The sequence below is a fragment of the Hyperolius riggenbachi genome, chromosome 7 (genome assembly GCF_040937935.1).
Source record: "Hyperolius riggenbachi isolate aHypRig1 chromosome 7, aHypRig1.pri, whole genome shotgun sequence".
Taxonomy (NCBI): Eukaryota; Metazoa; Chordata; class Amphibia; order Anura; family Hyperoliidae; genus Hyperolius; species Hyperolius riggenbachi.
This window is the reverse complement of record NC_090652.1, coordinates 34262703-34279437: the sequence shown is the minus strand read 5'-3', so window position 1 is coordinate 34279437 and position 16735 is coordinate 34262703. Positions and strand designations below refer to the sequence as shown.

The following is a 16735-nucleotide window of genomic DNA, read 5'->3' as shown; positions in this document are numbered from 1 at the left end:
AATGGAGGAACAGCTAGAAATGTTGTGCCTGGATTCACAACCGTTAACTGTGGGAAATGCACCGCGCACTGAAATACAAGGCGAGTCCGAAGAGGACTCGGAAACCCAAATCCCAGAGCAATTTGGGCAGGAGGGGTTGCAATTGCAGGAGGTCGGCCGACAAGATCTGGAAGACGACGTTGGAGTGTGCTGCGCAGAGGTTGTTGTGGGGAGCTCTACTCCACGGCGGCGGCCCACAATGACATATGACGAGTTTGAGGAGATGGAAGAGGAGGGTATGGACAATGTGGACAGAGACCCAGATTTTGTTTGTGAACGAGAACATCGCCATCGTAGCAGCAGCACAGATGAGTCTGTTGAAGAACCCACTGCTGCACGAGCTCGCCTTGTGCCACAAGGTAGGCGGCGCGCAATTTCAGGCACCACAAGCGTGGAAGTTCAAGTGAGAGGCAAAAGAGGAGCAAACAGAAATAACCAGCAAGGAGGCAGGTGCTCCAAAGTCTGGGCTTTCTTTGAAGACTGCACTGAGGATGTTACCATGGCGATTTGCAAGGTGTGCAAGACCCGCCTGAGCAGGGGGAAAAGTATTAACAACCTCTCCACCACCAGCATGAGCCGTCACATGCTATCCAAACATCCCACTCTTTGGGCAAACGCGTCAGGACAGGGTACCAGAAACAACACTGCCTCCCTTGGGTTCACCAGACCCGCCTCAGCAGCAGCAGTAGCCCAGCCATTGCGTGGTTCACAACATTCACAAACATCAGACGACGCTGACACTGTCACTTTCCGGAGTAGTGCTCTTGAGGTCTCCCAGTGTTCTTCAAACACAACAACCAACAGCCCTTCCGTGTGCAGCGCTACGGTTCAGTTGTCTGTGTCGGAGATGTTTGAGCGCAAGAGGAAATTGCCAGCAAATGACCCCCGGGCCGTGGCAGTAACAGCCAGCATAGCCAAGCTTCTGGCCTGCGAAATGCTGCCATATCGATTGGTGGAGACAAACAGCTTCAAGGGCATGATGTCAGTGGCCATCCCACGTTACGTGGTTCCCAGCCGCTACCACTTTGCACGCTCTGCAGTGCCTGAGTTGCATGAGCACGTGGTCAGCAAAATAACCCGAAGCTTGAAGAATGCCGTTGCCTGCAAGGTTCACCTCACCACTGACACCTGGACGAGTGCGTTCGGCCAGGGTCGATACATCTCCCTTACCGCGCACTGGATGAACCTTGTGGAGCCTGGCAGCGATTCCTCACCTGCTACGGCACGGGTGTTGCCCACGCCACAAACAGCTGCACCGCCGTCCCTCACACTGGATAACAGCAGCACCTACCTCTCTGACTCCTTCTCCTCCAACGCATCTCAAAGCTGTACCTCATCCGGAAACGCTAGCCCAGCAGCAGTAGGATCGTGGAAGCAGTGCAGCACAGCTGTTGGCATGCGTCAGCAAGCGTTGCTGAAGCTAATCTGCCTTGGGGATAAGCAGCACACAGGGGAGGAAATTTGGAAGGGAATAAAGGAACAGACGGATTTGTGGCTGGCACCGCTGGACCTGAAACCGGGCATGGTTGTGTGTGATAATGGGAGTAATCTCATTCGCGCTTTAAGGTTGGCTAAGCTGACACACATCCCTTGCCTGGCGCACGTGATGAACCTAGTAGTTCAGCGGTTCCTGAGGACATACCCAGGCGTGGCCGATCTTCTGTTGAAGGTGCGTCGAGTGGCCAAACATTGTAGAACTTCCAGTACTGCTTCGGGGGCACTCGCCAAGATGCAGGAGCGCTTCAATCTCCCCCACCATCGCTTGCTGTGTGATGTCCCTACACGCTGGAATTCTACGCTGCACATGCTAGCCCGCTTTTGCGAGCAGAAGAGTGCAGTGGTCCAGTACATGACGGCGCAGTACCGAGGCGCATCCGGCCAGCTGCCAAGCTTCTGTGGATCCGATTGGGCCAACATGTTGGACCTCTGCCAAGTCCTCCAAAATTTTGAGCAATCCACGTTGCTTGTGAGCAGTGACAACTCTTCAGTCAGCATTACCATACCACTGCTGTGTTTACTGAAGAGGTCGATGTTAAAAATCAAGGAAACAGCTGTCATGATGCAACTGGGGGAATCTGAAGGAGAAAACGATCAGCGTGATGGTACCAACATCAGGCCATCCGCCTCAGGGAACGCTGGCCCCAGCAGCTATGACGAAGAAGAGGAGGAGGAACAGCTGGAGTTGGAGCAGGAGTTTCATGCCACCACTGACGAGGGCCAGAGCGGTGCACGTTGGACTTCCACAATTCAACGCGAATGGTCAGCAGAAGCAGACCAGGAGGAAGGTGACGACTATGATGCATCACAACAACTATCACAACGCTCACAAGAGGATGATGAGGATTCTGGTGGGACTCTGGCACACATGGCTCAATTCATGCTAGACTGCATTGAACGTGACCCACGCATTGTGCGCATTCTGGACAACACCAATTACTGGGTTTATACCCTTCTGGATCCACGGTACAAACACAATGTTCCAAAACTGCTTGAAGAAAGAGTCAGACAGGTCAAAATGGAAGAATACCAGCAGGCCCTTGTGGAGACTTTAGAGAGGAGATTGACATCCTCCCCCTCCTCTAGCCAGTTGTACGCAGACAGACTGACTTCCGCAAACCCAGGACGACCAGGAGGGCAGCAAACAACGCAAGCCGCAGCTAGTACCCAAAAGGGAATGGTATCGGCAGTGTCCTTGGAGTGGGAAAATTTTCTGACACCCATGCAGCAGCAGCCCACTGAACAGCAAGCGTGCAGATCCACCTCCAACACCGATCGCCTGGAGAAGATGGTCAAGGACTACATGTCAGATGACGTAGCTGTGTCTAACAATCCATCTGCACCCTTCAACTATTGGGTATCGAAGCTAGACACCTGGCACGAACTGGCAATGTACGCAATAGAGGTGCTGGCTTGCCCGGCAGCCAGCGTTATGTCGGAACGCTGTTTCAGTGCTGCCGGAGGCATCGTCACAGATCGGCGTATCCGCCTCTCCACAGAAAATGCAGACCGTCTGACTCAAATTAAAATGAATCAATCCTGGATTGGAAACGACTACGCAACACTCCAGGACCCCAACCAAGTAACATGACCAATGAACATCTGGGATGGTTTAGCGTTTCCGGTCCCTGTTTATTGAACCTCTCATCTGTATTACACTTATGACTGCATGGCGGCAAAAAGCATTGCTATATCCGCACGCTTTTTGTCCTCATGCAAGGCCTGTGTTGTTGTGTCTCAAAAAGCTTGGCCTTCTCCTCCTGCGCCTGCTCCTGTTCCATCACGTCTGCTGCTGCTGGGTTAGCATTTCCAGTCCCTGTTTATTGAACCTCTCATCTGTATTACATTTATGACTGCATGGCGGCAAAAAGCATTGCTATATCCGCACGCTTTTTGTCCTCATGCAAGGCCTGGGTTGCGTCTCAAAAAGCGTGGCCTTCTCCTCCTGCGCCTCCTCCTGTTCCATCATGTGTGCTGCTGCTGGGTTAGCGTTTCCAGTCCCTGTTTATTGAACCTCTCATCTGTATTACATTTATGACTGCATGGCGGCAAAAAGCATTGCTATATCCGCACGCTTTTTGTCCTCATGCAAGGCCTGGGTTGCGTCTCAAAAAGCGTGGCCTTCTCCTCCTGCGCCTCCTCCTGTTCCATCATGTGTGCTGCTGCTGGGTTAGCGTTTCCAGTCCCTGTTTATTGAACCTCTCATCTGTATTACATTTATGACTGCATGGCGGCAAAAAGCATTGCTATATCCGCACGCTTTTTGTCCTCATGCAAGGCCTGGGTTGTTGTGTCTCAAAGCGTGGCCTTCTCCTCCTGCGCCTCCTCCTGTTCCATCACGTGTGCTCTGTGCTGCTGCTGGGTTAGCGTTACCGGTCCCTGTTTATGGAACCTCTTCTCTTTATTACATTTATGACTGCATGGCGGCAAAAAGCATTGCTGCTATATCCGCACGCTTCTTGTCCTCATGCAAGGCCTGGGTTGTTGTGTCTCAAAAAGCGTGGCCTTCTCCTCCTGCGCCTCCTCCTGTTCCATCACGTGTGCTGCTGCTGCTGCTGGGTTAGCGTTACCGGTCCCTGTTTATTGAACCTCTTATCTTTATTACATTTATGACTGCATGGCGGTAAAAAGCATGCTATCCGCACGCTTCTTGTCCTCATGCAAGGCCTGGGTTGTTGTGTCTCAAAAAGCGTGGCCTTCTCCTCCTGCGCCTCCTCCTGTTCCATCACGTGTGCTGCTGCTGCTGCTGGGTTGGCGTTACCGGTCCCTGTTTATTGAACCTCTTATCTTTATTACATTTATGACTGCCTGGCGGTAAAAACCATGTTACCTGTGCAAAGAAACATGACATTTTCAGCATTTAAAAGACAATTTTTCCTTTGAAACTTTACAATCAATTTTCTCAAAAACTATAAGCTCTTTTTGCTAAATTTTTTTTTCCTCTTGTACCCACTCCCAAGGTGCACATACCCTGTAAATTTGGGGTATGTAGCATGTAAGGAGGCTTTACAAAGCACAAAAGTTCGGGTCCCCATTGACTTCCATTATGTTCGGAGTTCGGGTCGAACACCCGAACATCGCGGCCATGTTCGGCCTGTTCGGCCCGAACCCGAACATCTAGATGTTCGCCCAACACTATTGGCACCACCCACTTTTTCTAACCTTGACATACAGTCACTCAATTATCAAGTTTATCAGCTTTGGGGTCCTTGGTATCAATACTTTGTATTTTCCCATTGAAAAATAAACAAATTTGGCTATTTGTGGCTCCGCCCCCTTTCTGAATTTGAACCCCAGTCACCCAGTGACCTGTTGTACCAGGTTTGAGGCATCTGCTATTAACAGTGTAAGAGAATGGTAGCAGCTTCAATATTCCCTTTGAAAATCAAAAGGTGAATTTTTATTGGCTGTTGTAGGCTCCACCCACCTTCCAAAATCGTAATCTCATTCACCCAGTGACCAACTGTGCAAAGTTTGAGAACCCTGCCATTAACGGTGTATGAATGGCTGCAGTTTATATTTTCCCAGGGAAATGTGTTTTTGGCTCCACCCACTTTTTGTAACCTTGACACACTGACACTCAATGACCAAGTTTGTGAGCTTTCAGGTTCCTGGCATCAAAAATGTGTGAATGGAAGCAGTTTATCCACCAAGGAAATCGTATTGGCTGTTCGTGGCTCCGCCCCTTTAGTGAATTTGAACCCCAATCACCCAATGACCGACTGTAGCAAGTTTGAAGCCTCTGCCATAAGTAGTGTAAGAATGGCAGCAGTTTAAATATTCCCCTTGAAAATCAATAGGTGAATTTTGATTGGCTGTTGTAGGCTCCACCCACTTTCTTGAATCTTAACCCATTCAGGTTCCGTGGTTTTCACGAGAGAAATGTTCACCTCCCATTCATTAGTCTATAACTTTATCACTACTTATCACAATGCACTGATCTATATCTTGTTTTTTCCGCCACCAATTAGGCTTTCTTTGGGGGGTACATTTTGCTAAGAGCCACTTTACTGTAAACGCATTTTAACAGGAAGAATAAGAAAAAAATGGAAACATTCATTATTTCTCAGTTTTCAGCCATTATAGTTTTAAAATAATACATGCCTCCATAATTAAAACTCACGTATTGTCACGTATAGGCCCCACACCGCTCCCACCAACCCCACAGCGCCCAAGGGACCCGGTAGGAACTTTCAACATGATTTTTACATGTATTTATTCAAGAGAAATTCTGAAGCCGCAAGAATAAAGCTTTTTTAGTGGAATGCAAGTGCCAAACTGCTCCTTTCTTTTTTCCTTTTTTCATATGCACAATGTTGTTTATTGGTTTTGAGCACGCATGAACTATATTGATCCAACCTGGTCCTTACTCCGGATTCCTTTAATGTCATTTATATACCTTGATGAAAGCACACTAGCAGTGTAGTGCCCGTCTACTTTTTTCTACCTATCTTCTTTTATAATTAAAACTCACGTATTGTATTTGCCCATATGTCCCGGTTATTACACCATTAAAATTATGTCCCTATCACAATGTATGGCGACAATATTTTATTTGGACATAAAGGTGCATTTTTTCCATTTTGCATCTATCACTATTAACAAGTTTAAAATAAAAAAATATATAGAAATATTTCATCTTTACATTGATATTTAAAAAGTTTAGACCCTTAGGTAAATATTTACATGTTTTTTGTTTTTTTAATTGTAATGTTTTTTTTTTTTAATACTAAACATTTTATTTGGGTACTTTTGGGAGGGTGGGAGGTAAACCATAGATTTATAATGTAAATGTGTGTTAATTCTTTCTTTTTTTTTTCTTTTTTCAGGTGTAGTATTACTTTTTGGCCACAAGATGGCGGCCATGAGTTTGTTTACATGACGTCACTCTAAGCGTAGCACGCGCTTACAGTGACGCATCGGGAAGGAGACGGCCAGAAAAAGCCCAGCTTCCGAGAGAAGCTGTCGATTTTTCAGCGGGGGAGAGGAATCAGTGATAGGGCTTCATAGCCCGATACATTGATTCTTTGGCTACCGAATCGCACGCGCACGATCGGCCTCGGGAGCGCGCGGTAGTGCGCATGGTTCCTGGACGTAGAAACTACGTCCAGGAACCAAAATAGGTTAATTTCATTCACCCAGTGACCAACTGTGCCAAGTTTGAGAGCCCTGCCATTAACAGTCTAAGAATGGCTGCAGTTTACATTTTCCCATTTAAAATGAATGGTTGAAATTTGATTGGCTGTTTTGTGCTCCGCCCACTTTTCCTGGATTTGTAACCTCGGTCACCAAGTGACCAACTGTGCCAAGTTTGGGGACTATGGCTTGATTACTGTGAGAATGGCAGACTTTTACATTTTTTCCATTGACATGAATGGGTTAAATCTGATTTGCTGTTTGTAGCTCCGCCCACATGTGCAGGGGGGCTTGAGACCCCCAAAACCTATCATCCCAGGTAGTAAGGGATCTGCATACCAAGTTTCGTTCAAATTGGTCAAGCCGTTTTCGAGTGATCGCGACACACACACATACACACACAAACACAAACACAACACACACAACACGCACAACACGCACAAACACACAAACACACAAACACACACAAACACAAACACAAACACACACAACACACACACACACTTTTATATATATAATATATCTATATATATATATATATCCTACTAATATTATAAATGGGAAAGTTTGGATGTTTGTTACTCGATAACGCAAAAATGCCTGAACGGATTTGAATGACATTTGACACACACATAGTACATTACCTGGAATAACATATAGGATACTTTTTCAATCCCATAACCAAAAAGTGGGCGGAGACAAATACAAATTTCACTGGGAAAATGTAAAATGCAGCCATTCTTACACGGTTAATGGCAGGGTTCTCAAACTTTGCACAGTTGGTCACTGGGTGCCTGGGAATAATATGCAGAAAAGTGGGTGGAGCCTACAAAAGCCAATCAAAATGCACCTATTGATTTTAAAGGGGAATACAAAACTCAGTTGAAAATACTGTATATAGAGAAATTCCACTCATGATATTCCTCAGTGTAAATAGCCAGCCCGCAACTCCAAGATGGTTCACCCCGACTATCATTCTCCCAGGTTTATTTTCTCCTGCTGTACAGAGACCAATCCAGGGCTGTTACCCCCACATTTGTTATTTTGCCTGTGCTCCCCTACTTTCTCTGGTGTCCATGTGGTATCCAATATATCGGACATACTAAAAGAACCCTGCAAGAGAGAGTAGGGGAGCATGTGCAAAATATTACAAATGGGATTAATGTACATAGCGTTTCATCCCATCTTTTGTGGAAACATGGGCAGGACCCGGCCCATCTACATTTTTGTGGAGTGGAAAAAGTCCAAAACCCATGGAGGGGAGGCAACTATATAAGATTGCTATCCCAAAAAGAAAGCAAATGGATTTTTGAGTTGGAGACATTGACACCCAAGGGATTTAATGTTGATATAGACTTGTTTCATTGAGCAGGGCTAATTCACCCAGCCACTGCTCTGTCTAAGAAAACTTAAAGGGGCGCTACAGCGAAAAACTGTAAAATGTAAAATATGTGCAAACATATACTAAGAAGTACGTTTCTTCCAGAGTAAAATGAGCCATAAATTACTTTTCTCCTATAATGCTGTCACTTACAGTAGGCAGTAGAAATCTGACAGAAGGGACAGGTTTTAGACTAGTCCATCTCTTCATAGGGGATTCTCAGCAAGGCTTTTATTCTTTATAAAGATATTCCCGAAAAAGGATTTCAACAATGATGCTGGCCAGCTTCCCTGCTCGTTACACAGTTTTTTGGCAGTTGGACAGAGCAACTGCCATTCACTAAGTGCTTTTGAAAACAAATATATCCCTGAGAATCCCCTATAAAGAGATGGACTAGTCCAAAACCTGTCACTTCTGTCAGATTTCTACAACCTACTGTAAGTGACAGCAACATAGGAAAAAAGTAATTTATGGCTCATTTTACTCTGGAAAAAATGTACTTCTTATTTGTATATGTTTGCACATATTTTAAATTTTACAGTTTTTCGCTGTAGTGCCCCTTTAACTACTAGCCGACCGCTCCACACCAATTGGCGTGTACGCGACGGCAGCCCCAGGACCGCTCTACGTCGATTGGCATGAACAGCTTTTAATGGGGCTAGCAGGAGATCGCACGTGCCGATGCGCGTGCATCTCCACTTGGAAAGCGGAGCTCCGCTTCACCTTCAGTCTCCCAGCGGCGATCACTGCTTGGAGACTGTTAGACGGTGAAACTGCTGTTTAATTAGGCTGTACAGCGCTGCGATCTAAGACAGCACTGTACTGGGGACAGCCGTATGACATGTCTGTCTCCCTGTGACCCTGTGAGTGACAGCGTCCGCAGCCCGCCATCAGAAACCACCTACTGGGGAGGCGGGGCGACTACGAAACTTAGAATGACCACATGCAGACAGAGCTTGGTGCGTGCTGGAGGCATGCACATGATGACTTGAGTAACAGCAAGGAGAGGCGGAAGTCAGAACTGAGCGGCCACAGGCGGCAGTGCACATTATAGACAGGTAAATGCACATCACAGCGCTGTACCGCACACCTGGTGGTCCTCACACCCCTGACAAATTATCGCAGGCCGCACTTCCCGCCCCGACCTTACGTCACCAGTGCTTACGACTGCATTTTCTAGTTCATCCGTAATCAGCCATCGTAATTGTGGCCGATTACGAATGTCTTTTTTTCAATTTGAAAGTCTTTTTTCAGGTCGAAAATTACAGCTATCTGTAATTTTGCTCTTGTAACGAGCACCACTATGTGCACATCTATATTAGAGCGGGTTTGCGCATGCATGTGGCTTTGGATGTACAGTTTGCATTCTAAATCTGCAAGAAAATTTTTTGAAAAGTGTTAACAACCTCTCCTACAACTTGTGCAGCGCCCAATGGGCATGCATTTCTTATGCTAGGCATAGACGGTTCGTTTTATTTTATCAATCGAGCCGCTGATGGCTCGATTGATAATATTCAACCTGTCCGATCACCACGGCGGGTCGATACCGCGCTCAATCCCCACGGGCGGGCAATGGTAGAAACAAAACGCTGATAAGGAAGTGCCCACGGGGACGAGCAGATCGATCCGCGCGGACGAGCGGTGACGCGCTGGCTCGATACTGGCGCATAAACAAACCGTCTATGATTAGCATTATGCCTAGTACACACCATACAATTTTCTGTACGATTTTCTATTAGATTTACCTGCCAGATAGCTAACCATCTATCTGCCCAGCAATTAGGCATTGTTCTTCTCAGCAGCAGATAACCAGAAGACAATGCACCAGAGATAATGGCCAGTCTCTACCAGTACTTTACAGAAAATAATCTAATTACAGAAAATGTAACAGAAACATCTATCATACAATTGTATGGTGTGTACTAGGCATTCGTTTTATTGTTATTTTGTACATTATTTCTATTTAAACATTAAAGGAAAACTCTCACATGAAAATATTCCATTCTGAAAGTTAATTTGCTATTGTTCTTATTCCATTAGGGAGATAACAATAATGACATCAAGATCTTCACAATGGCTGTCCTGCTGAGCAGCGCTCTGGTGTATAACAGCAAGGGCGTCATTGACCAGGATGGCCTGAACAAGTTAAAGTATCCTTCCACTGCAGAATAATCTCTCTCTCTCTCTCTCTCTCTCCCTCTCTCTCTCCTCTCTCTCTCTCTCTCTCCCTCTCTCTCTCCTCTCTCTCTCTCTCTCTCTCTCTCTCCCTCTCTCTCCCTCTCTCTCTCTCTCTCTCTCTCTCTGTCTCTCTCTCTCTCTCTCTCTCCCTCTCTCTCTCTATGTCTCTCTCTCTCGCTCTCTCTCTCTGTGTCTCTCTCTCTCTCTCTCTCTCTCTCTTCTCTCTCCTCTCTCTCTCTCTCTCTCTCTCTCTTTCTCTCTCTCTCTCTGTCTCTCTCTCTCTCTCTCTCTCTCTCTCTCTTTTTCTCTCTCACTCTCTCTCTCCCCCTCTCTCTCTCTCTCTCTCTCTCTCTCTCTCTCCCTCTCTCTCTCTCTCTCTCTCTCTGTCTCTCTCTCTCTCTCTCTATCTCTCTCTCTCTGTCTCTCTCTCTCTCTCTCTCTCTTTCTCTCTCTCCCTCTCTCTCTCTCTCTCTCTCACCCCCCCCCCCCCCCCCCCGACGGCTGATTTTAGTGTATCAATTTGTAAGGTTTCTGCAAAAAACAGGATTGAGCTAGGTTTGAACTTTAACTTTTCACTTATTCACATGCATTTAGTATAAGGGACACCATTAGGATAGGGCAGGGATTAAAGTAGCCTGTAGAAGGCATGACTGCCAGAAGCTTCACAGATGCGAGAACAGCTACTCTAGTTGGGAAGAGAGAGCTTGCAAATGTGAAACTAGTGAGCAAACAAATAGTGCTTGCACTTTTTATGTTGTAAAGCACTTGGGCCCACAGGAAATTCACTTTTTCTCCTAAGTTTTCTTCTTGGTGATAACTTCACACCTTATCAATAAAATACATTTTGAGCCACAAGCAAGCAAGAAAATACTCAAAATAATTTTCAAAAATGTATTTGTTCAGCTTTATTATTTAAATACTTGATGGGTTTCTTTTCTTGTTGTTTATGCAAAATAATTTTCATACTACTTTTTCACCAACTTGTACTTTTTTGATAATGAAATGTCGAAAAGCTATTTTAGAAAGAAGTTGAAAATGATCTCCCAGGAGAAAACGCAGGCGGAGAAGTTAATTGCATATGATTCCTGGTTTTGTTTAACAGTAAAGTCTCATACATATGGGTCATCTAGCATACTGTATGTACAACCACCCCAATGCAATGTTGGAAGATCCAGCATGTCAAATCAACTGGGGTGCGCACATTGTTTTCCTCCTTAACTCACTCGCCAGGTAATGTTTAGTCATGTGCCATGCCTCTTCCCCCTACATAGTAACAGAACATATCACTCTGCTATAGCCTATCAAATTGTGTACAGCACTTTATTTTTATTATTTTTATGCATATAGCACCAACATCTTCCGTAGCACTGTACAACATACAAAAAAACATACAATAATGATTAGCATAAATACGTGAGCAGTTCAACTTATGGACTGTCACCTGAGGCACATACTGTACAGGACCTTCTAAAAAAATTAGCATATTGTGATAAAGTTCATTATTTTCTGTAATGTACTGATAAACATTAGACGTTCATATATTTTAGATTCATTACACACAACTGAAGTAGTTCAAGCCTTTTATTGTTTTAATATTGATGATTTTGGCATACAGCTCATGAAAACCCAGAATTCCTGTCTCAAAAAATTAGCATATTTCATCCGACCAATAAAAGAAAAGTGTTTTTAAAACAAAAAAAGTCAACCTTCAAATAATTATGTTCAGTTATGCACTCAATACTTGGTTGGGAATCCTTTTGCAGAAATGACTGCTTCAATGCGGCGTGGCATGGAGGCAATCAGCCTGTGGCACTGCTCAGGTGTTATGGAGGCCCAGGATGTTTCGGCCTTAAGCTCATCCAGAGTGTTGGGTCTTGTGTCTCAACTTTCTCTTCACAATATCTCACAGATTCTCTATGGGGTTCAAGTCAGGAGAGTTGGCAGGCCAATTGAGCACAGTAACACCATGGTCAGTAAACTATGTACCAGTGGTTTTGGCACTGTGAGCAGGTGCCAGGTCGTGCTGAAAAATGAAATCTTTATCTCCATAAAGCTTGGTGTTTCAATAAAAGAGATTTATTTATATGGAAGTGCCAGCCTCTATCTTGCTTGATGACTGTTTGATCACAAGGTGCAGGCGTCTTTTGAGGCTTGGGCACACCAATCCCCTTCATACAGTCAGTGCCACTTTTTTTTTACCACTGTATATCTGATCACATGGTATGACATGTGATCGTAACCAAGGGGAATGGTGTCAGCCATGCAGCACCCCCCCCCCCCCCCAGTGCTGGAAGAGGGGTAATGAAATAGTCTCTTCCATACCATGTGATCTGAATACTGGAGAGGATGCAGAGATTGCAGTGCCGCCGGTGTAGGAGAGGAGATGCCATCCAGCCGCCCAGAGCAGGTAAATATAAAGAACCTCCCTGTGCCACTCTGCTCAGCTGCATTAGGCAGCAGAACGGCATATGCCATTTGAAGACACCCTGGCATCGATTATTATAATGCGAGCAGGGCTGCTAAAAGGTTAAAGATTAATTTAGGGAATGTGAGAGAATCTTAAAACATAACTGGTGTCATTGATCAAATTTGGGTCATTGCGTATATTTAACTCGAAAATGGCTGTTCATATTAGGTTTAGGTTAACTCTATACCCCCAGTATAGGTTAGCCAGGTATAGATGCCCCCCAGTATAGCTAGCCAGGTCTATAGGTGCCCCCAGTATAGGTTATCCAGGTCTAGGTGCCCCCAGTATGTCTCCCTAATGCCGCTTACTATACTTCCTGATTAGCAAAAGTACAGTAAGCGGCATTAGGAAGATGCCGAAGACCGTCTTCACACAGAGCTCCATTGCATGGAGCCAAGATCAGCAGGATAGCCAGGTAACTGGCATTGTTTGGAAGGAAATATATATATGGCAGCCTCCATATTCCTCTCACCTCAGGTTCCCTTTAAAATGGATCCGCTCGCTAATTGGCAGCCAATGAAGAGCTTGGCAGAGAGGAGAAGCAGAGGAAGAATGGGAAGAAAGATGAATTAGACAAGCAGCCAAGTTCAGTACAGATTGGAGTTGTGCCAGTTGATTAGTTGGTAGTCCACAAAACAGTATGTTGCAATAGTCCAGATGACATATTATAAAAACATGCATTAACATTTTAGTAGTGTCCTGAGTGAGAAAAGGTTAGGTAGTGAATGTGAGGAATAATGGAGAGAGGAGTCAAATATTACCCCTAAGCACTGTCCTTTGGAAACTGAAGGTATAGGGGTGTTATTAACATTATGGGCCTGATTCACAAAGCAGTGCTAACAGTTAGCACGCTGGTGAAAAGCCCCTTATCATGCCTAAACTCAGTTTAGGCGTGATAAGTTTAGGCGTGATAAGTTTAAGCACCAACTGGGTTAGCACCGCAGTGCACAGCTGATCAGAAGTTTTGTGCTAGCAAAGTCTGGTGCACTTCGCATAGAGTATAATGGCGCTGCTTTGCGCACGGGACTTTGCACGCGATCTAAACTTATCTAAACTTATCTAAACTTATCACGCCTAAACTTATCACACCTAAACTTATCACGCCTACACTGGCTTTATACCAGCGTGGTGCAATGGTTATCACGCCTAAAGTCTCTAACTGGGTTAGCATCGCTTTATGAATCGAGCCCTTAGTGTTATAGCAGGCAGAGAAGTGCTCAGAGATAGTGGAACGTGGTTAGTTAAGTTTTAAGAAGCGAGAGGCCACGATAGAGGATATAGCAGACAAGTAGTCAGGAACTTGTCTATCTGCCCATGGACTATATGCGGTTTACATCACATGAGAATGAGAATAAATTGCCCAAATCACCCATATCCATATGGTAGGGACAGGTGGCATTGCTCAAGAATGCCTACATCTGAGGCCCCCATGAACGTTTTGTTATGGGACCTCATAATCTCTAGCTACGCCAATGTGTATAAGGACCTTTTTAATTTCTGCTCACTGTCAATTAGCAGCTAGATCCAGAGACGATAAGAAGCAAGTTGTACTGCTAATAGAATATTTGGACCATGAAATGGGTAATTTCTGCCCAGCACTTTGCTTTTATACACTGTTTGTATTAATTTATCACCCTGATTCTTATCAGAATTTGACAACACAGTTTTGGGTTCAATAGAGCTTAAAAGGAAAATTGAAATGAGGAGAATATGGAGACTACCATATTTTTTTTTAAACAATACCAGTTGCCTGGCACTGGCAGCCCTGCTAATCTATTTGACTGCAGTAGTGTCTGAATAACTCTAGAAACAAGCATGCAGCTAATTTTGTCAAATCTGACAAAAATGTCAGAACACCGGATATACTGCATGCTTATTCAGGTTTTATAGCTAAAAGTATTAGAGGCAGAGGATCAACTGGATAGCAGGCAACTGGTATTGTTTAAAAGGAAATAAATATAGCAGGGCCGGCATTAGGTTTCACAGTGCCCTGAGCGAAACCTGATTTTTGTGCCCCCCTCCATCCTCTTCGCACATGTGCGCACACACACACACACACACACACGCACACACACAGGCCCATATGCAATTCACCTTTTCTCCTGAGATATCTCCTAGGACAGTGGTTCCCAACCTTTTTGACGTCATGACACATCACGACAAATGACACATCACGTATGTATAATAGAAAAAATACTATTAATAAACACAGATAAATGGAAAGAGTGCATTATCCTGAATAAACTTAAAAACGAAGGCTAGAACCATTCAGGAATATGAATAAAACAATCAGTGGGACAGTGATAGCACAGCACCGACAAATTGCACCACACGTTATAGCCGCATTGCGCCCCCCCCCCCCACCAAAAAAAAACAAAACGCCCTCATGCTCAGTATAGGTAGGTAGCCAGGTATAGGTGCCCCAGTATAGGATCTCATGTGCAGGTGCCCTCAATATAGGTTGCCAAGCACAGGTGCCCCCAATATAGGAAGTCAGTTGAAGGTCTCCATCGCCCCCATAGGTAGCCAGGCGTAGGTGCCTCCAGTATATAGATAGCCAGGTGTTGGTGCCCCCAGTATAGGAAGTCAGGTGTAGGTGTCCTCATAATAGGTAACCAGCTATAGGCGCCCCCTTGGAAGCTGGCGCCCTGAGCGATCGCTCCGGTCGCTCAGGTCAAAGGCTGGCTATGATAGCATCCTCCATGTTCCTCTTACTTCCGTTGTCCTTTAAGTAAAATTGTGCAAAACCTATAACAAATTCACAATGAATTATGTATAGAATACTAACTTGCTATGTCTCCTTAGCATTAAACAGATTAGTAGGGGAAATCAGTGAATACATAAAGGTAAAATCGCACAGCAATGGCAATGAGGACTTGGAGCTTTCCAAACATTTCCCCATCTTTATTTGGGCAGTAAGAGACTTTCATCTGGAGCTGAAAAATGGTGAAAATAGGATCACAGAAGATCAATACCTGGAAAGTGTACTAGAACCTAAATCATGTATGTATTGTTGGTCATCTATCATTTACACTACATTTTTTGTGAAAAAGTACTTTAGTGCATAAATAGGGAGAATTCAATTTAGTCAACTTTAGGCATACATTTAAAAGCTCAATGCACAAGATATAGTTGAGATTATTGTTGAAATGTTATTAATATTTTACGATCAACGGTGATCGATAGTAAAATATAAGTAGTGTTACTGATATTCTACCATCACCTATCTCATCCTGTTCACACTCTAACCTCCTCTGTAGTTATGCCTAACATTAACCTTTCTCCAACCTACACCTGAAGCTGGCCACTAACGGTCCAATTTCTAGCGAAAAATCGTTCGAGCGATCAAAAATTCTGATCGGATTGGTTGTAAACAAACTCCATTGGTGGACACAATCGATAATGAACGAGTGAAAAAAATGTCGCCCAAATGAATTTTCGTCGAACGAAAATTTGGATTTTCTTGGTGGTCATGATAGATAGGAAGCAAAGATTGGTTAGTTGATGGTATAGTGAACGATGTATTACAATATATCACTTCCGATCAGAATTTCTGATCGCTCGAACGATTTTTCGCTAGAAATTGGACCGTTAGTGGCCAGCTTAACACTAACCTCCCCATCTATGCTTAAAGTGAACCTCCGGACTAAAAATCTACTCAGCAGAACTGAAAAGGCTTGGTGTTTCACAGTATCAGAACTTTGTTTTCCTTACCAAAGCATCATTTTTAGCTGCATTTTTAGCTAAGCTCCACCCATCAAAGAAAAAAAGCCTGGGCTTTTTTCCCCTGATGCTGTGCAGAGCATGCTGGGATTTCCTATGTTTTTATTCACATTGCCTAGCAACTGGTAGAGGTGCTCAGGACTCAGGACAGTTGGAACTGTGTCTCATGCTCCCTGTCACTTCCTTTCAACCAAAAAGATGGCTGCCATCATGAAATCAAACATTTGCCTGTTCTTTTAAAACAGTGCGGGTAAGAGATTATAGTACCTATCAATTTTAATTAACATAACTAATGTAACTTAATGACAGTATGT

At 44.5% G+C, this 16735-nt stretch overlaps 1 protein-coding gene across 1 annotated transcript in view; it reads left to right on the top strand.

Moving 5' to 3' along the window:
• Nucleotides 1-16735, top strand: part of LOC137525969 (guanylate-binding protein 1-like) — an 88577-nt gene that overhangs the window by 29169 nt on the left and 42673 nt on the right. The window contains exons 3-4 of the mRNA XM_068247180.1: nucleotides 10094-10203; nucleotides 15514-15701. Of these exons, the coding sequence (XP_068103281.1) occupies nucleotides 10094-10203; nucleotides 15514-15701 (298 nt within the window). The remainder of the gene's footprint in view (nucleotides 1-10093; nucleotides 10204-15513; nucleotides 15702-16735) is intronic.